Below are 24,260 nucleotides of genomic sequence, written 5' to 3'. Positions count from 1 at the left end.
CTTAGCTGCTCATTTTCGTTCCTGTATACAACAGATCAGTCCAGAGGCCCACCCCTTTCTTCAGATACCGAAGACTGTCTTGGTCAGAACCTGCTTAAGTTTTTTTTTGTTTTTTTATTGTTGAAGCTCCTATTTTGTGGACATGATTCAAGGAGCAGTTTTTAGCAGTTGTTTGGTCTGGTTTTTGCCAGCGGCAAAGTGGTAGTCTGGAAATTTGGTTGGGTGCTACTCTTCTTTAGTTCTGATAGCATGGGCTTGGGGTACAGGTCAATACTGAGTGACTGCAGTTGGCACTCTTATGTAGCAGTGCCCAAAGTTCTAATTGTTCTCTGACTCCACCTGCTGGTAGGGATACACAACCCACTTTTCTGGACTGAAAATTAGCAGGTAAGAACCAATTTTCATCTCCGTGCAGGTTACCCCATGTTTCTTTTGGGAAGGAGTTTGGGTCTGACAGGTGGGAGATGAGAATTTGGTACCTGTTGGGCCTGGATTTGTCAGGCACCCTAGGCCTGTGCCTAGGGTGGCAAAATCTGGGAGCAGCAGGTTGGCTGACTGACTTTCTGCATTCAGCTGTGCTGAATTTTACTCAGCAGAGAAGAGCATTGTGTTTCCTAATCTCATCAGGGTGCAGGGAGCAAGAGAGGAGGAAGTGAGCCTGCAGCAGAGAGAGCAAAGGGGGATCATTTTAGGAAATTAGAAGCATCTGAGTAGAGATCATTGAAGGGTGGGAAGAGAAGCTGGGAGATAAGAGAATAATCAGCTGGGGAGCATAAGTCTGTGGGGGGGGGGGGGACTAAGTCAGGAGGCAGTGCTTTTATGTATGTGAGAGAGAAGGGATTGATGCCATTTGTATTAGTGTATGTCATATTGGATGGTATGTTAGAGAGGAGATGCAAGGAGGAGCAGGGCAATAATATGATAGGGACAACTCCCTCCTCTCCTCCCCACCCACTGCAATTCACATCTTCCCTTCCTTGATCTTGGATTCTATCCCCCAGATCCTCTCTTCCTTTCTTCCTGCCTTTCCCTTCTCCCCAGATCTTAAAACCCACTCCCCAATCTTTCCAACTCCCCCCTCTCCCATCTGCCCTGTCCCTAATCCTCTTTCCTTCTCACAACCACTCCACTCCTTCTCCTCATCCTATGTCTGATCCTCCTCCTTTCCTCTTCCCATGCCTGAGGTCTCCTTCCTGTACTGATACTTGAGATCACTTTTCTTCACCCAATAAAAATAAAATAATTATATAATAAGTATGCTGTAATGCTTATTATTTTATCTATATAAATAAAAATGTAAATGTTCTTTGTTCAAATCTTAAAATCTCCGATTGTTTTCCGATTCTATCCCATGAGTTTTTGGTTTCTTAGAAGCCTCTCATGAGGGTCTTTGTCAAATGCCTTCTGAAAATCCAAATACACTACATCTACTAGTTTCAGCTTTATCAACGTGTTTATTAACCCCTTCAAAAAATGAAGCAGATTTGTGAGGCAAGACTTCCCTTGGGTAAATCCATGCTATGTTCCATTAATTATATACTCAGTGATTTTGATCTTTAAAAATAGTTTCCTCTATTTTTTCCCGGCACTGTAGTCAGGCTCACTGTCTATAGTTTCCCGGATCGCCCCAGAGCCCTTCTTTATATCCATGCCCTTTATATCCATGCCCTTGGATTTAAGATTACAAAGAGACAGCAAAACCTTTAGAAAAAGTTTAAAAAACCTGGCTGTTTAAACAAGCTTTCCAAAAAGAGAAGGAAGAATAGAAGCCAGGGATGGCAAAGCATGAACAATTAACAACATACACACTGCAGAAATTCACTAAGTGTGTAGTTTTTAATATATAGTGCATCATCACTAAAGGACAATTTACAATTGTAAAGTTAGTTCTGTACTTAAGACTGAGAAAGAAAGACATGGACATGATTCATCACATTTTAATAACGAACATTGATCACAAACTGTTACCAAACTTTATGGCACCTATGTAAACGAACAAATTGTAATATCATTACTTTTATGTGCCTTAATGTAAACTGTTGTGACTGTCCCCACCAAACGACGGTATAGAAAAGATTTAAAATAAATAAAATAAATATTGGGGTTACTTTGGCCACTCTCCAGTCTTCAGGTACAGTGGATAATTTTAATGGTAGGTTACAAATTTTAACTAAAAGATCTGAAATTTTCATTTTTTAGTTCATTCAGAACCCTGAGGTGCATACCATCCAGTCCAGGTGATTTGCTACTCTTTAGTTTTGTCAATCTGGCCTACTATATCTTCCAGGTTCACAGTGATTTTGGTTCAGTTTCATCTGGTATCTCCCCAACATCCTCATTAGTAAACACAGAAGCTCCTTTAATCCCTGTCATCGAATGGGCCAAACGAATCCCTCACAGATTTTTGCTTTGGATATATTTTTTTAAAGTTTTTTTATTATGAGTTGTTTTTTTGCCTGTATGGCAAAAAGCTCATAATAAACTCATTTCAAATTCCTCTCTTAGCCTGACTTATTGGTGTTTTACACGTAACTTTTCAATGCTTATGCTTTTTCCTGTTTTCTTCAAAATGGATTCTTCCAGTTTTGAAGGATGACTTTTTTTGGCTACAATAGCCTCTTCACCTCACCTTTTAATCATGCTGGTAATCGTTTTGCCTTCCTTCTACCTTTAATGAGTAGACTGCGCTTCTAAGATTGTATTTTTAACGATGTCCATGCAAAATACAATTTGTGTTTCTATGTATTAGTAAATTTGCTATTCCTTCCTAGTGTTTTGCAGTTAAGCAGAGTATAAATTTAACAAATTTTAAATAAATAGAACAGTATATAAACCTTCTTAGAAATAAGTAAGGTACTTGGTGCATTACACAACGGAGTAATGCTTATCTTGTTGTCCCTACACCTCCCTCTCCAGCCTAAAACTACTTAATCTCTGCTGCTGGTGTTTCCTCTGGGCCATTGCTGCCTCTCTTCTTCATCTGGCCTACGCTCCAGGGAATTATACAAATTAGCATGATTTTGTGCACAAAATCATGCAGGCTATATAACTGCATAATTACCTAGGAATGTAGTTTATGCAGTAGTATCCTGCACGCATATTCAAATGTGGTGGGGGAAATAAAAGATTAAAAGATGAGCAAGGAAGTGATGTGTATTTTAAGAAAAGGAAGCTTTCAGGAGCACTCAGTTTTTCCTAAAACAGTCAAAAGAAAAATTCATATAGGAATGAGTTTGTCTGGGTTACCCCCCAAAAAACATATTTTTTATAATCCATGCCAGCCTACCAGAAGACGGGTGATTATGTTCATCAGTTGAACTATAATGTGATGATATGATTTTATAGAGCCAGATTGGCCAACACTCTACCCCGCTGACCCTAACCAGAAAACCTAATTTTATCAGGTGAAGTCTTATCTTATTTTTTTATATGCTTCTAGGATTGTGCAAAGCAGAAGAATGGATAATCTAAAAATTGGTTTGAAAACCGAGGAAGATACGTTTGATGCAAAATCTATCCCAGAATTTCGAAGGTATGTGTTTAAAAAAAAAAAAAAAAAGAAAAAAAAAATCTTTAATGGTCTTTAAGCTTTAGTAAACTGCATTTATGACAAGACTATCAAAATATAATTCATAAAATATGGCACTTGATAAACATATACTGTATTTGATGTAAAGGTGGAGTTTATGTAAGATGTGAATTAAAAATTACTTCACAAGTTTCCCTTTTACTGCTGCACATGCAGCATTTTACTTAGTCTCAAGGAAGAAAGATTCTCTTTTATTGCTTAACTAGAAGTACTGCAGAAGTTTGTCATCAATATCTCTGAGTTTTACCAATTTAAGTTGAGATCTTAAGCATAGATTTAATAGTAAATGATGGCAAAAAGACCAAATTAATTGATATTCTTTCATTTTAATTAGATAAGCACACTGCACCTATACACACAATCAATAATTGTCTCCTCTTCACCTCAATTTTTACCTGATCCTTCAACCCTTTTCCCACCACTGCCATCCTTATCAGTCCCAAGCATGACCAGAATCAGGAAGTTTTCAAAGCTATTTTCTTGCATAAAATGGCTATACTAAATGGTCCAGGGCTATGTGTGCTTAAAGCACATATTTCTCTCCAAACTTCAGAGAGGCTTTCTGGGGAAATTGGAAATTACATGCATGCTTTCAATTTTTAAAGCTACACGTGTAAATATTTCTTCATGTAAAGTTATATCTACTCTTCAGAAGTTGAAACTTGTGTGATACAAAGTGTGTATGTACTCTGCCAATTACCCAAGGATTTTCAAAACAAGTTATGTGCAAAGGTTTGCTTTGAAAAAATTCAGCAAATTCTGCGTATAAAATATATGCAAAGTTTTTACCACCAAGCAGGCTGTTGAAAAATTGACATTTTAAAATACAGGCCACCACCTCCGCTGGTAGGCCATTTCAGGCCTTATCTTACTCTCTGGTCCATATAAGAGCAACATTTGGTCCAACACCCAGGTCCCCCCTTCATGTGTTAACACTAAGCTTTCTAACCTTGCACACAGCCACCAAAAACAGCGAAGGTATTGTCCAAATCATCCAGCCTCTCCAGTGAATGGGCATCACGTTTCTGTGGGTTTTAACCATGAGTACTATCAGGTAATTGTCGGATAATTTGAGAATCCAACAGAGATCAAGAGCTGTCTTTTGTTTAAAAATATTAGTGACATACTTTTTAACTTGATATGAAGTGTCTGCTGGAGGGAAGGATTACATGGCAATATGTACTTTTGTTTTAAGTTTAACTGTTCACTGTATCAAGTTCTGTTTTGTAATCCTAGTACAAAATCTAATGGATATGCATTGAGACTTTAGAATCATTGTTTAAATTTAGAGAATTGCTAAGATTGGCATCTTTATCTTCATTTCTAGTAGTTTTGTAAAGAGAATTTCCGGGACACATGGGGGCCTGAATATCATGAACACTCTGTAGAAGAAATCTGACCTTGGAATTTTGCCCCAGTTTATATTAACATAGTTACAGTTGCTGTTCAGACTTTATTATTTAAATGAATAAATAATAAATAAAGATTTGCAACCCTAAATTCCATCCATAATCTAGGGTGCAGGATTTCTTGGATCCAGATCTGAGATCAAATGTATTAATATCCAGACAGCAAGAGTGAAAAACATTGGCCTGTTTATATTCTCAGTTTTCTGGAATTGTAGTAATCTAATCATAAAAATAAATATCCAATCATGATTTTATACTTGTAGGTGTATGCTAGTTTACAGGTAGAGTTTAAGGTTACAATCATGGAATGCAATCTTTCAGACCATTTTTTTTTTTTTACACAAATTCAATGCTATTACAGCATTTCTTGATGTAGGATGTGCATATACTTTAATTAGTAGTTAATTGGGTCAAACTAGGGCAAGTCTGTGCATAAATGCATTACCAATACAGATAAAATGTTGTTGTACCTGGAAATGTAAATCCGCTAATTATGGCAGCATTTTAAATGAGAAGATGGCTAATTTAAACATCACTTCTCAAGGAAGAGCTACTTTCAGGTTGTTGCTCTTACTGGTGCTTTTTGTGTGCTCACCACATACAAAAGGAAAGTAGGCAAATGTAGTGGTTTTGGATAAAAAAAACTTAAGACAAATATCTCATTTGCTAACTTCTGTGCCCTTGTTCTTTGAATATATCCTACTTTAAGTATGGTACAGTTCAACATTCCTTTTATTTCCTTGCAGAAATGGCCAGCAGAGTGGCGATTCATTGAACATTAAAACAAAGCCAATTGAGCAGCATGAATTCCAGTATAGAATGGATTATCCAGAAATGGGCTTGTGCTACATAATAAACAATAAGAACTTTCATCCATCTACACGTTATGTGATAAACTTTTTTTTTTTTGTTCATTTCCTGACATTTCTTCTGTTTTAAGTGCCTAATTTATTAAGCTTTTTTCCCCCCATACACATAGAATGGGAGAAGATTTAGTAAATCAGGCCCCAAGTATGAAATTAGAATTCTCCTAGGACAAGCAGGATGATAGTCCTCACACATGGGTAACATCATCAAATGAAGCCCGGCACAGAGAACTTCTATCAGTTTCTAGAACTTTGACTGGCACACTTCAGTCTCTCTCTTTTTTTTTTCCACGAGGCTTTTACATCACTGCTGTTGAGCTCGTGGTTGTTTTTGTGGAAAACTATTTTTCTTCCCGGTCGTGCTGGGTCCCTCTGCCTCCTAGAGTTAGTGGCTGGGCATCATGGTAAGTTTTTACATTGTTAGCGGTTGATTTACCAACGGGGCAGTTCCCCGATATCCGCTGGCCATTGATCATGCATTGGATTCTTTTTCCCATGGCATCGTCCGGTTTTCGCCGATGCCCCAGTGTCCTCTGACCATGTCCATCACGGACCCTCATGAGGTCTGTATTTTGTGCCTGGGAGCATCACACGACATCAGAGGATGCACCTTCTGTGCTCAGAGGACTCCGAAGGGCCGTCACGCGCGTCTCAACAAAATGGATAAACGTTTCGGTGCCAAAAAGTCAGAACCATCAATGTTTGCATCAGGGGCATTGACTCCCCAGGGATGTGAGTTGGCGAACCCTGCTCCTGTGTTGTCTTCTCCACCGCCTAGTTCTCTGATGGAATTGGGCGCAGGGGATCATCACTTTCTATTTCCTCTTGTTCCAGGTCTGGATCTTCGCTGTTGTCCTTGGCTCCGGAGAAGTCAAAGAATAGTCACCATCGATCATCATCTTCCCATGGCTTCAAGCTCAGGAAGGCAATGGCACCGTCTAAGTTGCCCCCAAAGTGGCCCTGGTCCAAGGAGGAGGCTCCACTCTCTATCGAGAACAAAGGCCAGAGGCGATCCCCACCGGCTTCAGTGGTGGGCAGCAATCCTCCTCTGGACTCTGACTGGGATACAGTTCTGCTGCAACTCCTCAAGCTATGTCCTCTTGTCGTCAGCATTCAAGGAGGAGTTGGAATGCCGTGTACAGTTGACGTATGAGCCTTAACAAGGCATCGAACCGCCGGTTTCTTCGGGGCCGTCACTGGAACCAGCTCCATCAATGCTCGCTCCCTTGCTACAGCATCTGGATTTACTGCTCGGTGCGTTACCGACTCTGCCTATCCCAGTATCCTGGCCGCCATTGATACCTCACGGGGCACCAAAGCGGCCTCGACTGTAAGCTATTTTAGTGGCCGATTCCTCTGAGGAAGGACCATTGGGCTCGGTGTCAATGGGCCCCCAATTCCCTCAGTGCTTCTGGTGCCTGTGGTGCCACTGCCAGCATACCCATCAGTGCCCCTGACACCACCGGTGCCAGCACCTATACCTTTGGGGCTTCTGGTGCCTTCAGAGTTTAGGCCAAGACCTATGGTAGGAGCCCCACATCCAGTGTCCCCAGGCACTCTGAGGAGGAAGCCCCCTATGACCCTTAGGGAGGGGAGGCATCCCCATCCTCCTCAGAAGCCGCCGAGGACCTTCCCTCTGAGCCCTCGCCTCCAGAGGAACGGCGTAAGTCTTCACCAGAAGACCTGATGTTTGCCAGTTTTGTGAGGGCTATGTCAGAGTCCATGCCCTTCCAGTTTTTGACCAAACAGGACTCCAGGCACAAAATGCTGGAGATCCTACAATTTGTGGATGCCCCTAAGGAGATCATAGCAGTGCCAGTGCATGACATTTTCAAGGATCTGTTCGTCTGCTTTGGGAGCACCCCATTTTGGTCACCCAGTGAATCGAAAGACTGATGTGGTTTATTTGGTAAACCTACCTTGGGGTTTGAGCACCACCATCTTACACATCAGTCCGTGGAGGTGGAATCTGCTCTTACTTATTTATTTAAGGCTTTTATATACCGACTTTCTTGATACAAATCAAATCAACTCGGTTTACATCGAACTGAGCAGAACAATAACCAACCAATAAACAAGTGACAATTTAAAGGAGCATAAAAAGTTATATTATAACAAGGTTGCCTTAACTGGGAGAAGGAAAAAAAGAGGGGGAGAACGAAGATAAATTACTATATACAATGGAATATGGGAGGGAGGCAGGGGGCAGACATATGACTCTTAAGAGGACCCATGCTTCGGCTCCTCCAGATCGCAATCACAGGACCCTGGATGCCATAGGTCAGAAAGTCTTCCAGGGGTTCATGCTGGCGGCACGGATATCATGTTACCAGCTGTTTTGAGTCAGTACTCCAGGAACCTCTGAAAATAGGTTCAAGATCTGGTGGCATGCCTCCCACAACAGCTTCAGGAAGATTTCCTGAAGGTGATTCAGCAAGGATTAGTGTGACAAGCACAAGGTCCGAGTCACTTATGATGTCTTTGAAATGGTGACAAGGATAGCTGTTGCAGGCATAAGATGCCCACCGCCTGGCCTGGCTTTGGGCCTTGGATCTACGACCAGAAATGCAGGAGCGCATTGCAGACCTCCCTTGTACTGCTGACAATCTTTTCAGAGATAAAATCAAAGAAGCAGTGGCACAGCTGAAAAATTATCATGAAATCCTCCAGCACCTGTCAGCCAGCACTGCTGACCCTCAGTCCTCTGGCAAGAAGCCATTAAGGCAGAGTTTGAGACTGCCCTTTTACCACCCAAGGAAATGCTGTCTTCCAGTGGGTAGAGAGGTCGCAGAATGCTGTGCATAGAACACACATGTGACAGCCGCGCACCCCTCGGCCACAACCAGCCCTGCCATGGGGTTTGGATTGGTTGAGAGGGAGTTTGAGCCAGCAGCCTGTCCCCACGATGAACGACCCTCCTGTTGGAGGCCGCCTGCACACTTCTGCACACCACTGGCGGGCAGTCACTTCGGACCAGTGGATCCTATCCATTGTTCGGGGTATAGACTGAATTTCCGCAGGGTCCCCCTGGAAATCCCTTCTGTGCCTTTCATTGGGGTTTTCGGCAAATCAGCAAATACTGAGAGTAGATCTTTCAGCCCTCATAATGGCTCAAGCTGTCAAACCCGCACCGCTAAATCAGCGAGGCACCAGGATCTACTGCAGGTATTTTCTGATTCCCATGAAAACAGGAGGCCTCCGTCCTGTCCTGGATCTGAAGGCTTTGAACAGATTCCTTGCAAGGGAATGGTTCAAAATGGTTTCACCGGGGGCCCTGATCCCTCTCTTACAGAAGGGAGACTGGCTTTGCTCCCTCGACTTAAAGGATGCCTACGCCCACATTGCCATTTCTCCCAATCATTGGAAGTACCTCCGATTCTTGATGGGAGACAAACACTTCCAGTATTGGATAAGAACATAAGAAACTGCCATACTGGATCAGACTGTTTCCAACAGTGGCCAATCCAGGCTACAAGTACCTGGCAAGTACCCAAACAGTAAGTAGATCCCATGCTACTGATGCCAGTAATAGCAGTGGCTATTGTCTAAGACAACTTGATTAATAGCAGTTAATGGACTTCTCCATGGACTTATTCAAACCTTTTTTAAACCCAGCTGCACTAACTGCACCCTTTGGCAACAAATTCCAGAGCTTAATTGTACGTTGAGTGAAATAATTTTCTCCAATTAGTTTTAAATGTGTTACTTGCTATCTTCATGGAGTGCCCCCTAGTCCTTCTATTATCCAAAAAAGTAAATAACCGATTCACATTTACCCATTCTAGGCTTCTATTATATCCCTCTCAGCCATCTCTTCTCCAAGCTGAACAGCCCTAACCTCCTTTAGCCTTTCCTCCATAGGGGAGTTGTTCCATCCCCTTTATCATTTTGGGTGCCCTTCTCTGTACTTCTCCATTGCAACTATATCTTTTTTGAGAAGCAGCAACCAGAATTGTACACAGTACTCAAGGTGCGGTCTCACCATGGAGTGATACAGAGCATTGACATTTTCTGTTTTATTCACCATTCCTTTCCTAATAATTCCTACATTCTGTTTGCTTTTGCCCCATCCTAGATCTCAAGGGAGTCAACCGACATTTGCGTGTGTTTTATTTTCACATGGAAACCTTATTCTTGGTGATAATGGTGATACAGACAGGAGTTTGACATCCCTGGATTTGTCAGATGCGTACCTTCATATTCCCATCCACCTGGAGCATAAACTATTTCGCTGTTTTGGGGTGACATCAGTTTTGAGCACTGCCTTTTGGGTTGACCACTGTGCCCAGAAACTTTTCCAAAGTTATGGTGGTGGTTGCGGCAGTGTTGAGAGAGGATAACATTCTGGTTCACCCGTACTTAGACAATTGGCTAATTTGGGCCAAGAGCCTGGAAGCAAGCCTTCGGGTCTCGCACAAGTGATCTCCTTTCTACAAGATCTAGGTTGGGTTGTGAACTTGGCCAAGAGCAATCTACAGAAATCCAAGACACTGAAGTATCTGTGTTTGGTTCAACAAGAAGTAAGGCAAGGGTGTTCTGCTGAAGGGCCGTTTTTAGAAGCTGATGGCACAGGTGCGACTATTGACAGAAAACAGTACCCCCAAAAGTGTGGTCTTATCTATAGATGCTCAGTTTTGATGGTGGCCACCCTAGAGGTGGTTATGTGAGTAAGGACGCATATGTGCCCTCTTCAGTGCACTCTGCTGGCTCGTTGGAGTCCACAGTCTCAAGACTATTTGATACAGCTTCTCCTGATAGTGGAGATCAGCATACAGCTGCAGTGGTGGTTGCAAGCAGACCATCTAAAGAAGGGGTTTCCCTATGAACACCGAACTAGCTAGTGCTCATAACTGATGCAAGCCTCCAGAGTTGGGGGGGCCCCACTGTCAGGAGTTGATGGCGTAAGGGCGCTGGAGTACAGAAGAATCTCTCTGGAGCATCAATTGGTTGGAAGCCCGGGCTTTCTGGTTGGTATGCTTACTATTTGTCGACCAATTGCAGGGTTGAGCGGTTTGGATAATGTTAAACAATGCAATGACAGTGGCTTACATCAATTGCCAGGGAGGAACCAAGGGCCAACAAGTGTCACAGGAAATAGCCAAACTCATGGAATGGGTGGAAATGCATCTTCAGGAGATCTCGGCCTCCCACATTGCAAGAAAAGACAATTTAAGAGCAGAATTTCTCAGCAGACAGTCTAGACCCAGGAGAATGGGAATTGTCAAACGAGGTGTTCCAGCTCATAGTGGATCGCTGGGGGCCTCCCTTTTCTAGACATGCTGGCGACATCTCGCAATGCGAATGTTCCTCGCTTCTTCAGTCGCAGGAAAGATAAAAAATCCGTGGGTATTGATGCCCTTGTGCAGAAGTGGCCAGAGGGCAAGCTCCTATTTGCCTTTCCCTCGTGGCCCATGTTGGGCAGAATAATTTGGAGGATTGAGTCACATGGGTATAATGCTTCTGGTGGCACCAGATTGGCCCAGGAGGCCATGGTATGCAGATTTGTGAAGGCTGCTGGTGGATCCTCCTATCCCATTACTGGTTCACAGGGGTCTACTATGGCAGGGGCCTATTCATCACGAAGATCTGACTTGATTTTATGTTACGGTATGGCTCTTGAGAAGGCTCAGATGCTGAAGCGTGGATATTCTACTATGGTGATTGCCACCTTGCTAGGAAAGAGAACTTTCTCCACTTTCTTAGCCTATGTGCGGGTTTGGTGAGTGTTTGAGGGTTGGTGTGAGGATCGAGGGGTTCTCCCTCATTCAATTAAGATCCCGTTCATTTTGGAATTTTTGCAGGATGGATTGAGAAAAGGATTGGCCCTTAATTCATTGAAGGTACAGGTGGCAGTTTTTGCCTGTTTCAGAGGTCAGGTGAATGGTGGACTTTTGTTGGCTAATCCAGATGTGACTCGTTTCTTAGAAGGGGTGAAGCATTTTCGTCCTCCCCTGCGGTTGCCATTTCCTTTGTGGAGTCTTAATCTAGTTTTGGATTTCCTGGCAGGTCCCACCTTTCGACCCCTGCGCAGCCTTTCCTTGAGGTTACTTATATTGAAAATTGTATTTCTTGTGGCAATTTGTTCTTTGCATAGAGTCTTGCCGTGAACCATTTCTGCAAGTGACTCTGGGGGCAATACAGTTGCGTAATGCTCAATCTTTTTTTCTTCCCCCCCCCCCCCCAAAGGTGTTTCAGATTTTCACTTGAATCAATAAATTTCCCTAATGACTCTGGACAGGGAGAGAGATGTGGATGAATATCGCCTGTTATGGTCCTTGGATGTCAAGAGGCGGCATATCTTGAGGTATTTAGAAGTTTCTGAACCTCGGAGGAAGACTGAGCAGCTGTTAATTCTCCATGATGGAAGTAAACAGAGTGAGCTGGCGTCACGGGCTACAATAGCCCGCTGGATTAAGGAGGTAGTCACGGCCGAGTTTGTGGACGCTGAGCAGCCATTGCCTAGTCATGTTAGGGCTCGTTCCACTAGGCCTTGGGCAGTGTCATGGGCAGAGGTTAGATTACTGTCAATATCGAGATTTGCCGAGCTGCGACGTAGTCCTTCTTACATACCTTTTGCAGGCATTACCACCTGGATGTGCAGGCCCGGGAGGACGCAACCTTCGCATATGTGGCATTGATCAGACCGTGGGCAGCCTTCTGTCCTCTTCGGGAGTAGCTTTGGTACATCCCACTAGTCATGGATCCACTTATCCGAATGCTAAGAGAGGAGAAAATACTACTTACCTGATCATTTCTTTAAGGAGGCTAGGTGGATCCACCTTCACGCCTCGGCTGCTGGATGTTTGTGCTATTGTCCTCCTGCATGGATGTGTGTTCCAAGGGTTACTAGTAAGTGTCAATTCAGTCCCTAGCCTAGTGTTATTACACTCCTTGTCTGAGATCAGTGGTTTCCTGTTAGCTGAGTACTAGAAAGATTGTCTGTTAATCAAGTTTTTGTTAGCTTTTCCAGGGTTGCAGAGAATACTGGCAGGCTGTATCAGTGCAGGGGTTTGTATACCATTATGTCAACTTTGCTTAGTCTCTATCTGCTGATAGAGGTGCATAACCCACTAGTCATAGATCCACTTAGCCTCCTTAAAGAAAAGGAAATTTCTCCTTTTTGCTAGTGCAAATTCAAGGCTAAAGGCCACATTAAGATTTGGGTGAAAGAGTGCGAAATCTTAAAAAAAAAAAAAAAAAAAAAAAAAAACCACCTTGCATGATTTTGAAAGAAAAAATTATAAAAGTGAAGACTTCTGCAAAAAGTGTGGCAGGACTTTGGACTGGAAATACTAAATTTGAGTCTGCTAAGTCCTGCAGTGCTATTATAATCATATTTCTGCTGTCCTACTGTTTTCAATGAGAGTATTTCCCTCTTGAATTTTAAAAGAGAACTTTGACAAAAAAAATGGGGGCTTTTTTGGGGGTTTGTGTTTTTTTTGTTTGTTTTTTTTTTAAGATTCTAGAGAAGCATGTTTGTTCAAATTGATGCCATATTTAAGACAATTTAAATCGAATATCTTTTTTTTTTCTTTTGTAATGTTATAAAATACTATGTATACAGTTGGATCTGTACATCACTTTTATTCCATACAGAAAGGTGATTTAAACAAATCAGACTTCAACTTCACTCCTAGAGAATTGACTACATGGGGATTGACCTCCAAACAGGTCAAAACCTTCTAATTGTCTGAATTGTGTTTTGTTTAACCTAACCAGCTACTTAACTACGTCTGTTTTGATGAGCTATTCTGTATGAGATTGTCTGGCTTTCTGTCACTGATAATTTATTTATGGTGTAATGTATTGAGTTTTTGTTTTGTGGGGTTTGTTTTTGAAATAAAGTCCTTTAAAAAAAAAAAAAGTCTAGAAACCCATCAGTGTGAAAGGGAAAATAAGTACAATCTTTATTCCTTTGATATACGAGGCAACCTCTCTTGTGGCTGATAGCATGAAATGACATTTGAGAAGGTTGAGAGTCTAATTTTGTGATCTTTGACTTATCCAACCTGGATCAGTGGTTGTGAGTGCACATTTGCTATCTCATGGATATACAAAGGCATACTCTAACTGATATTAATTACATAAGTTTGAGAAAAGTAAAAAATTCTAATACATTTTATAGTTCCAAAATTTTTTTTAATCATTTCTGCATTATTTTCTTCCAAAGAAATGGGGTATCGGTCTGGCACAGATGTGGATGCTGCAGCCCTCATGAAGACTTTCAGAACCCTGGGATTTCACGTCACAGTTTTCAATGATCAGACTTGTGATAACATTTTTGATCTTTTGAAAAAAGGTAATTGTTAACTTAAGTTAGAGATGCTCATATAGGATGAGATCAGTATGGCCAAACAGTGCAACAGGGTAGTGGGAAAAACCAATTAGAATGCAGGAGTGCATAGCAAGAGATATAACCAGTAGAAAAAAGTGATATCTCTATATAAATCGTTGGTGAGACCTCATCTGGAATACTGCCTCTGGTTCTGGAGGCTGCATGTCCAGAGATGGATGAGGGCAGCCAAAATAATGCCAAGTCTGCAAAAAGAGACTTGGAAACTTCTATGTATGCTGTAGGAGAGATAGGGGGAATATGATAGAGACATTAATTTATCAAGAATATAACTGCACAAGAAGCAAGTATTTTGGTGAAAATGATTCTAGAGCAAGAGTTTGAAAGGGAGTCCTCAAGAGTATTTCTTTTATAGAAAAAAGAACCTGAGAGCAAATGACAGTAATGGTTATCTAGTCTACCTGATTGCAATGCCATAGTCTCCCAGTTGATCTGTGGCTTTCTCTCCACAACTTAGAATCCTCTGTGTTTACCCCATATTTTCTTTCCTTCCATTACTGTTTTTGCCTCTATCACTTTCCCAGAAAGGGAATTTTATGTATGGAATATCCTCTTGGTGGAGACTATGGGGCAAAAAGATATCAAAAGAAGGCATTGTAAATTATCCTTAACTTTGTGTTTAAAAAAAAAAAAAAAAAAGTGAAATTGGTGATCAAGTAGAATCTGCAGTACTATAGCAAGTAGGGAGATTGGACAGATTAAATGGGCTTGGTGGTTATCTGTTAATTTCTCTCCATTTTTTTTTTCTTTTCAGTTGCTCAAGAGGACCACAGAAAACGAAACTGTTTTGTGTGTGTAGTACTCAGTCATGGGGAAAATGGTAAAATCTATGGCGTTGATGGTTGTCTTGAGCTGATAAACTTAACAAGACTCTTCAAAGGTGACCAGTGCAAGAGTCTGGTTGGAAAGCCAAAGCTATTCTTCATACAGGTAAGGGGTATTGACCTCCAAACAGGCTGTTTGCCTACTTAGAAAAGACCCCTAAGATTTAAAAGAGCTGACACTCCCAGTGTCTTGTATTCCATTGTTATATTACAGAAATCCCAGTGTTTCACTATCTAGTCTAGTACATGCAAGAAATTTAGTAAATATATGTGACCATTATGCAGTCATTTGACAAACTTATTCACAAGAAAAGTCTGAAAAGTGCAATATTGATTTTTTTTCTTGTGAATATTTGGTTTTCCTTTTTAAGGTTGTATTCAAAGTCCATTATTTGTATTTTATTGTGTTCTGGAAACCAGTACACATTTTTCTCTTGAGAACAAGCAGGATACCAAATCCTCACATATAGGCGACATCATCCGCCAGATCCTGGTACAGGAAGATTACTTACAAGCTTTTAGAAAATTTAGCTTGCTCATCTAAACATGTGTGGTCCAACATGCTCCCGCCCCAGTGGGGCTGCTTCATTTTTTGTTACCTGCCCTATCTCTTCCCTTCCTTCTATGGCTAAGTTCTTACAGTACTGAATAAGGATTTTAAAAGAAGGAACACTAATTTGCTTCAGGTCTACAGTTTGAGGATCCAGATATTTGCCAGTCATTTCTTTTTATCTTTAGCCATGGTACATGAGTTGTGGAAGAGGAGGTTATGGCTGCACCTTTGGAGAATGGGAAACTGAGCCCACTCTGCAACATATGTGAAAACGAGCAGGCTGTTTTAGGGGGAGGCAATTTCTGCTGGGCTTGTGGGAAGGAGAGTCGGGGAGTGGGCTGTTTCAGAGGGGGCTGCTACGGCGTGGCCGACCGGCCAGTCTGCTCCCACTATCATGTTTGCTGCCACTGTAGGAACATCAATCATTTTGGATCCACAGGAAGGAGGTAGTACGAAGCTGGGGCTTCTCTTGCTGTTTCTCACAGCTTTAGATGCAGCTGCTAGTTCCTCTAGGGCTTTGGTTTCAGCAGCTTTAAGTCCGTGGTGCCCCTTTTGGTGAGGCTGAAGCAGGATCCTGCTCCCTTGTGGTAGTTCTTTTCATTTAAATTTTTAGTGTCTACATCAGGCCTTTTGTTTGGGGTAGAAATCTACTGCAGGGGTCTCTCCCTTTGTGCCTTATCTTTAGTGAGTTCTCTTCCAGTTCTCATCAAAGGATTAGAATAGGAAGGCCTAGATAGGAGCCCCTCAAGGTCTGATACTTCCTTTCTAGCTTTTAAAAATCGAGAGGCAGTGGATGTAATGGAGAGTTGAAAGAGGGGGGGTATTCTCCTAGGAAGGAGACCGATTCTCCTATCATTTTACTTTTTGTAAGGAGGAGCTCTCTTCCTTAACCTTTGCAGTCCTTTTGTATTCTGAATATTGCAGAGGAAAAAAGCAGATTCAGAAAAAGATCCTATCATGGTGGTTTGCATAAGCCACCCAAGGCCTTTTCCCTGCTCTGCATAGATCAATCAAGGAACTGATTTCCATGGAATGGGATTCTCCAGAGGCCAATTTTAAAGGGAAAAAGGACTATGCAAGGCTTTATCCTATTTAATAAGCAGGCAAGTAAGAAGCTGAAGCCTCCGAAGGTGGATACACTGCTTAACAGTCCCTAGGAGAACCACAATACCTGTAGAAAGGGAGGGGTCTACTCTCAACGATGCACAGAATAAAAAAAAATTAAGGCCTTTCTTAAGCAGGCTTTTGAGGCTTCCAATCTGGCTCTTCAGGTAGCAGTGTTCAGCAGAATTGTGGCTAGAACCAGTTTGCATTTGTCTTGGCATATTCAGGAGTGCTTTATGGAAGGTGTTCAGACAGATCCAAGGGCAACTTTTCTGTCTCTTGTGATTTGGTACAGGCTACAACTAGACATATGGCTTCTATTGTGGCAGCCTGGCATTTGTAATGGCTTTGCAACTGGTCAGCTGATTCTATTTAAAAAAAAAAAAAAAAAGACTAAACTGACCAAATTTCCCGTTAAAGGGAATATTCTCTTTGGAGAGGATCTTGAGATGTATGTGAAGGCTTTGGGGGTATCTAAGGCTCCCAGTTTTCCAGAAGAAAGCCCAAGGGAGCATTGTGTCGTACTCTAGCAAGGGGTCATTTCAGGGATTCGAAGCATGTGAAGCTGGAGAGATCATTGTGTGCCAGTGCTGTAGAATCTTTAGTAAATATTTCCCTTTTGGAAGAGTAAGAGAAGAGACTAGGATGGGAAGGTCAGGGAGTGCCGGTGGTGCACTCAGTTCTTAATAAAGGTATGGGTGCTCAATTTCCAGTTCAGAAGAGAGGCTGCTGTTTGACAGCTTTTTACCAGAGATGGGTCCATATTACTTCACATCAGTGGGTACTGAGGATAGTCAAGGTTGACTATGCCCTGGAATTTTCCCATTCTATTCCAGATGCTTGTATGGTGTCCCCTTGTTGCTCCACAATAAGAGGAGGCCATGCGGAGGTAATACTTTATCGCTTTCCTTCAGTCAGGAGCTATTCAGGCTCTGGTTTCCTAAAGAGGCCAGGAAAGGATTTGAACTATTTTGTAGTCCCAAAAAATGGAAACATTTTGCCCTATTCATGATCTGAAACAAGTCATCAAGGCCATGAGACTGACTCTTTGAGAAAAGAAACCTTGGGGTCAATATTGAAAAACTGCTGAATATCCCCAGAGGTTGTTACTTGGATGGATAAGTCTTATTTGGCATTATGGCTTTGCAGCTGGTCGGTGGATTCCATTTAAAAAAAATAAACTGGTCAAATTTTCTTTTAAAGGGAATCTTCTCTTTGGAGAGGATCTCGAGATGTTTGTAAAGGCTTTGGGGGAGTCTAAAGCTCCCAGGTTTTCAGAAGAAAGCCCAAAGGAGCATTGTGTTGTCTAGCAAGAGGTCATTTCAGGGATTTGAAGCTTGTGATGGGGAGATCATTGGGTGGCCAGTGCTCTGGACCCTTTAGAAAATATCTGTCCTTTCAGAACAGTAAAAGAAGAAATAAGGATGAAGGGTTGGGAACCTGCCATTGAGCTGGATAAATTATCCATGTAAGGCTGAATACCACTTCTTAGCTGGATAACTTATCCAGTTAAGTAGCACCGCCCTGATTCACCCATTGCCCACCCACAATGTATCCAGCTATTTAGAACGCACGGCCAGTCACAGGCAGTCTACTTAGCTTTGTGTCCTGTGATACCAATCGGCTGGGAGTGGCTGTGGGTAAATAGACTCTGTCCAACTGGCTGGCATAGTCTTCTGTTATGTGCAAACTGACAGGCCGAATCAAAGCTCACTCTGTGAGGGCCATGGTGACGTCTGTGGCTCAGCTACGAGTGATTCCTGTCATTGAAATTTGCCACGCAGCAACATGGAGTTCCCTTCACATGTTCGTGGCACTTTACTGCTTGGAAAAGATGGCCAACAGGATAGTGCCTTCCAGACCTGAACCCAATTGTTCCTACCTAGAACCTCTGGTTGGAGCCAGCAGTCCCCTGCTGACCAACAGCACCACAGTTTGTTGTTGTGCCCGTTGACATTCAGTTCGGCAACTGTTGGTCTCACCTGCTGCAGGGGAACAGCCTGGAGCTTGGAATTCACCCACATGTGAGGACTTCCATCCTGCTTGTCCTAGGAGAAAGCACAGTTGCTTACCTGTAACAGGTGTTCTCCTTGGACAGCAGGATGTTAGTCCTCAGGAATCCCGCCCACCAACATCTGTGTTGGTTTCTCCTCCTGTTTATTTTTTTACTCATATTTTTTTATCTATGTTACGAGATTGAAGGGGGACCTCACATGGACACGCGGATAGTGGCATGCTGGTCAAAGCTTCTAGAAACTTTGACAAAAGTTTTCCGTGCCAGGGTCCATCAGATGTCACCCACATGTGAGGACTAACATTCTGCTGTCCTAGGAGAGGACACCTGTTACAGGTAAGCAACTGCACTCTCTTCAGGAAATGCCATCTTGAATAAATAGGTTTTTAATACGTTCTTAGTTTAGAATCTTTAATCAGTTATATGTGAGTCGGCAGCGAATTCCAGAGTGGGGCCATGAATAGAGGAGTATTCTCTAGCTGTAGTGAGACATTCTGTTTTGGGAGATGGAATGTCTAACATACATTGACCTGCAGAACACAGAGCTTGTGGAGGAATGTGAATTCTTAAAGCAGACTGAATCCAGGGGGAGGAGATATTATAAATTGAAACCCCTCCCAGAGTGGGGAAAAAGGGTGGAGATGGTGCTAGGGTGGGTCTGCTGAAGTACACACTATTTCATTTTGAAATCTTTTGCTATTGCTTACCACACATACTGTGCACCTGCAAAGCGTGCAGAGTAAAGAAATCCCTGTGGCACAGTCTGCTGTCAGGTTATGAAAGGAAAACTCCATAGGGCATTTACCTTTTGGGAATCATCTTTCCGGCCTGTAAACTGTGGGAGGGCTGAAAATGGCCCTCCCCTCTAAGATAGAAAATGGGAGACTCCGTTAAAGTCCTCCAAAAATTAAATTATGGAGCCAAAAACCAGACAAGTTGATATTTTGAGGAATCTAGCCAGTTTCAGGTAACATTCAACATTGTGATTGTTTATAGTTGTCCACACCTTTTTGTTTGATGCTGGATTTATTTTGCTCAAACTAGGCATGCAGAGGAATGGATTTGGATGCAGGAGTTGAGACAGACAGTGGAAGCGATAATTATGGTAACCGTCAAAAAATCCCAGTGGAAGCAGACATTCTGTTTGCTTATTCTACAGTTCCAGGTACAGTATGAGATTTGTTTTATCTAGTACTCACATTCTGAGTAGTGATCCCTGATAAACAGGACATTAACAGAGTTAATAATCTGTCTGGAGGAGTTCAAGCCTCAGCTTTGAACTACCCTGTCCAGAGACAATTATTTGGTCTCATAAGTCAAAACTTCTTTGATTTAGGATAAAAGTTAATGGTTAAGCTTTTAGTTCATAGTACAGTTCATAAAGGTACTTGACACAAACATTCCCCACACAATCCCAATAGATAACAAAAAATTCAGGAGGTATTTTTGTTTTTGTCCATCTGCTTTTGCAGAGGTAAGGGTAAACAAAGTTGTAAGTGATATCCTTTTATTGCATTAATGCAATACATCTGTCACTAGCTTTCAGGAGCTATGTTTCCTTTTATCATTAGAGCCAGTGGAAACTCTAGGTGGACTAGATGACCGCCTAGAGCACCATTGTTCCAGATGCAGGGATGGCACTTCCTCCTCCTACCCATGCAGGGGCACAGAAAAGGAAGTGGTGTAGTGGGCCCACAAGCTGGAAGAAGAAGATGCTATTTCTGCTAGGAGTGGAGCATGAGTACATTGAAGCATCAGTTGGTGCGATGATGAGGAACAGGAGCCCTCGTAGCAGGCCCGTGCATGATCAGATAGAGGAGAATCCGCCAGGCTTGCTCTCAAGAACAGGAGCTAGGAGGAGAAGCAGTAGGTCTAAGTGCAGTCAGGAGAAGGAGCAGAAACCATACCCCCTCCACCACAGTCAAGAGCAGGGAAAAGCAGCAGGTTAGGAGCAGAAAGTAGAGCTTCAGCATCCACTGCAGAAGTGAAAGAGCATGTTTGTGATTGAGAGAGGAGAAAGCTTGTGCGCATCTCACTCACTCACTCACACCCTCACTCATATACCCTCACACCCTCAGAGCATCGTGAAATGAGTTCTCAGGTATAGAGAGCAGGTGATCTATATCCTTATTTGTTTTAATTATTAGGTGTTTGTGTATGCTTTATTGAAATACTTCATTGGTATTTGGAAAATTTTGGAGTTTTTAATTATTGGAAGTTCTATTTGTCAGCTGTTTTTAAAATATTTTTCTTTTTATTAATGATTTTTCTATTATGATTTATTTCTTGTTTTTGTTTTATGATGAATAGTGAGCTTTGCTTTTCCATTGTTGCACTATATACAGAGTCTGGTTTGTTACTGTTTCCAATTTAGTTTTTGTCTAAACATTTTTATTTTTACTTTACGGTTAAGTATTTGGTGAGGGTGTGTCTATGTTCTGCATGTGTGACTGAGATGAGGTATTCTCCTAGCATATAGTTTCTAATTAGGGATCTGTAACAACTTGGATAAGTCCGTTTTCTTTATAGGAGGTTTATTGTTTGAGCCTGGTGTAATATTTGTAGGGTTGCCTTTTCATAGGTAAGATTAAGAACATAAGAACATGCCATACTGGGTCAGACCAAGGGTCCATCAAGCCCAGCATCATGTTTCCAACAGTGGCCAATCCAGGCCATAAGAACCTGGCAAGTACCCAAAAACTAAGTCTATTCCATGTTAGCCACTGCTATTACTAGCAACGGTATTTTCTAAGTCAACTTAATTAATAGCAGGTAATGGACTTCTCCTCCAAGAACTTATCCAATCCTTTTTTAAACACAGCTATACTAACTGCACTAACCACATCCTCTGGCAACAAATTCCAGAGTTTAATTGTGCGTTGAGTGAAAAGGAACTTTCTCCGATTAGTTTTAAATGTGCCACATGCTAACTTCATGGAGTGCCCCCTAGTCTTTCTATTATCCGAAAGAGTAAATAACCAATTCACATCTACCCATTCTAGACCTCTCATGATTTTAAACACCTCTATCATATCCCCCCTCAGCCATCTCTTCTCCAAGCTGAAAAGTCCTAACCTCTTTAGTCTTTCCTCATAGGGGAGCTGTTCCATTCCCCTTATCATTTTGGTAGCCCTTCTCTGTACCTTCTCCATCGCAATTATATCTTTTTTGAGATGCGGCGACCAGAATTGTACACAGTATTCAAGATGCGGTCTCACCATGGAGCGATACAGAGGCATTATGAATTTTCCGTTTTATTCACCATTCCCTTTCTAATAATTCCCAACATTCTGTTTGCTTTTTTGACTGCCGCAGCACACTGAACCGATGATTTCAATGTGTTATTCACTATGACACCTAGATCTTTCTTGGGTTGTAGCACCTAATATGGAACCTAACATTGTGTAACTATAGCATGGGTTCCCTGTACGTACCAGGATCAGTCCAGACTGCTGGGTTATGCCTCCCCTCCAGCAGATGGAGTCAGAGAGAAAACTGAAAGCACCCCCTAGATATACTGGTGTGCCACCTGCAATCCTTCAGTATTTCCTCTGACTCCAGCAGATTGAGAGGCATAACCTGCGGTCCTGTCTGTCCTGACTAAATTCCTTTCAGGTGTTACTTTCCTGCCACGCAGCAACATGGAGTTCCCTTCACATGTTCGTGGCACTTTACTGCTTGGAAAAGATGTCTATACTGCCTAGATCAACTGGTTCTTCCTAGTTTAAAAAAAAAAAAAAGATTTTGTTTGACCAGTGGGTGTTCTATTTTTCTTAAGCGCAGCGTTCAGGCAGGCGCTGAGAGCATTGCTCTCACTCTTTTACCCGGATTAGTGTGTCCCTTTGGTCCTGGGGGAGAGCTTACTGGTGGGTCGGTCACCCTCCCCCCCCCCCCTATGGGTATTCATTCCAGGTTTTAATCTGAAGAGGACTTTCTTTATTAAAAAAAAATATATATTAAGGAGACGATCAAGGACACGTAAGTCCTGTTGGCTGCAGGCAGTGATCTATTTTAAAGCCCTAGCCTGTCGCGCTGACCAGGGACTCTGGAGGGGGTGGATATTTGTTCACCCGGCGATTTGGCAGCTTGCTGAAGCAGCCTAGTTTTGGCGCGATTTTTCTGTTCAGAGGCAACTTACCTTTGGCGCGCTTTTTTTTTTTCCTGCAGTCTCCGGATGCCGCGGTCTTCGGCCTGCACGGCCTGCGGTAGGGCAGGGGCGCGACTCTCCAGGGAGGGTCTCTGCTCCCGCTGCATTCCAGGAGGCGAGGGACCCTCCCGGGGGCCGAGCGCTGCCCGCAGCGGCACTTCAGCCTCTTCTTCGACACGGCAGGGGAGACTGGCAGCCGCGCGGTCGTCAGCCCCGCCTTCCTGTGAGAGGGAGCCGGCGGCCATCTTGACCACGCGGCAGCCTGCTGATTCGGCATCGGAGGATGAGGATTCCTCTCCTCTCTCGCTGCCTGCCTTAAGCCCGCGCAGTGGGTCAGACCTGGATGCTCCTCGGAGCCCCCCCCCTCAGAAACAACCCGCGGGGGGCTCAAATAAAAGGAAAGTGCCATTTTCTTCAAAATTTGTGCTATTAATGCACCAGGCGTTTTTAGAGGCAGAGGCAGGTTGGGAGCCGGATGAACCCCCTCCCGCAAAGGTTCCTAAGGTGTCTCCTGTCCCAGGAAAGTCTGGGGCTCATGGAAAGGCGGGGGCTTCGGATGGAGCTGGAACTCATTCATTAGGGGGTACGGGTGGCCCGGATTTCACCCAGGGCTCTCCGGATGGCGCAGGGACAGAGGTCTCGGACGCTCAGGGGTCGCTCGAAGGGGATGACCCCCAGGTTTTGCGCCTGTTTGGCAAGGATGAGCTGAACTTTTTAATTCTGCATGTTTTGAAGGAATTAGAAATCCCGGCGCCGCAGCAAGACACCGATACGTCCACAGGGGATGTAGCTATGGCGGGTCTGAGGGCCCCCCCCCCCCCCCCCACAAACCTTTCCCTTACATCCCAAGGTGATACAGCTCGTATCTAAGGAGTGGGAGGTTCCGGAGGCATCCCTGCGCGTTAGCAGGGCAATGAATAAGTTATATCCCCTGCCCTCAGATTCTTTGGAGATTTTTAAGGTTCCTTCCGTGGATTCGGCGGTCACTGCTGTGGTTAAGCATACTACCATTCCCGTCACGGGAGGAGTAGCCTTGAAAGATCTCCAAGACAGAAAGAGGTTCTTTTGAAGCGCATTTTTGAGATAGTGGCATTGGGAGTCCGTGCAACGGCGTGTAGCAGTATGGTGCAGAGAGCCACTCTCCGCTGGGTTCAGCAATTGCTTACCACGCAGGAGCTCCTGCGTGGTCGAGGCGGAACAGGCCAACTGTGTGGAAGCGGCGGTCGCTTACACGGCGGATGCCTTGTATGATCTGTTGAGAACCTCGGCCCGTACTATGTCATCGGCATTTGCTGCTCGGCGTTTACTTTGGCTCCGTCGTTGGTCGGCAGATGCCTCCTCTAAATCGCGTCTAGCCTCTTTCCCCTTCAAGGAGAAGTTATTGTTTGGTGAGGAATTAGA

The 24,260-nt window shown here is 43.2% G+C and overlaps 1 protein-coding gene across 3 annotated transcripts in view; it reads left to right on the top strand.

Moving 5' to 3' along the window:
• CASP3 (caspase 3) overlaps nucleotides 1-24,260 on the top strand; it is a 91,764-nt gene that overhangs the window by 41,153 nt on the left and 26,351 nt on the right. For all 3 annotated transcript variants that reach the window (XM_029585216.1, XM_029585147.1, XM_029585070.1), the window contains exons 2-6: nucleotides 3,440-3,532; nucleotides 5,745-5,881; nucleotides 14,035-14,163; nucleotides 14,972-15,147; nucleotides 19,757-19,877. In XM_029585216.1, coding sequence (XP_029441076.1) covers nucleotides 3,459-3,532; nucleotides 5,745-5,881; nucleotides 14,035-14,163; nucleotides 14,972-15,147; nucleotides 19,757-19,877 — 637 coding nt within the window. In that variant the 5' untranslated portion in view covers nucleotides 3,440-3,458. The remainder of the gene's footprint in view (nucleotides 1-3,439; nucleotides 3,533-5,744; nucleotides 5,882-14,034; nucleotides 14,164-14,971; nucleotides 15,148-19,756; nucleotides 19,878-24,260) is intronic.

The sequence above is a fragment of the Rhinatrema bivittatum genome, chromosome 1 (assembly GCF_901001135.1).
Source record: "Rhinatrema bivittatum chromosome 1, aRhiBiv1.1, whole genome shotgun sequence".
Classification (NCBI taxonomy): domain Eukaryota; kingdom Metazoa; phylum Chordata; class Amphibia; order Gymnophiona; family Rhinatrematidae; genus Rhinatrema; species Rhinatrema bivittatum.
This window is presented reverse-complemented; position numbering and strand designations above follow the sequence as displayed.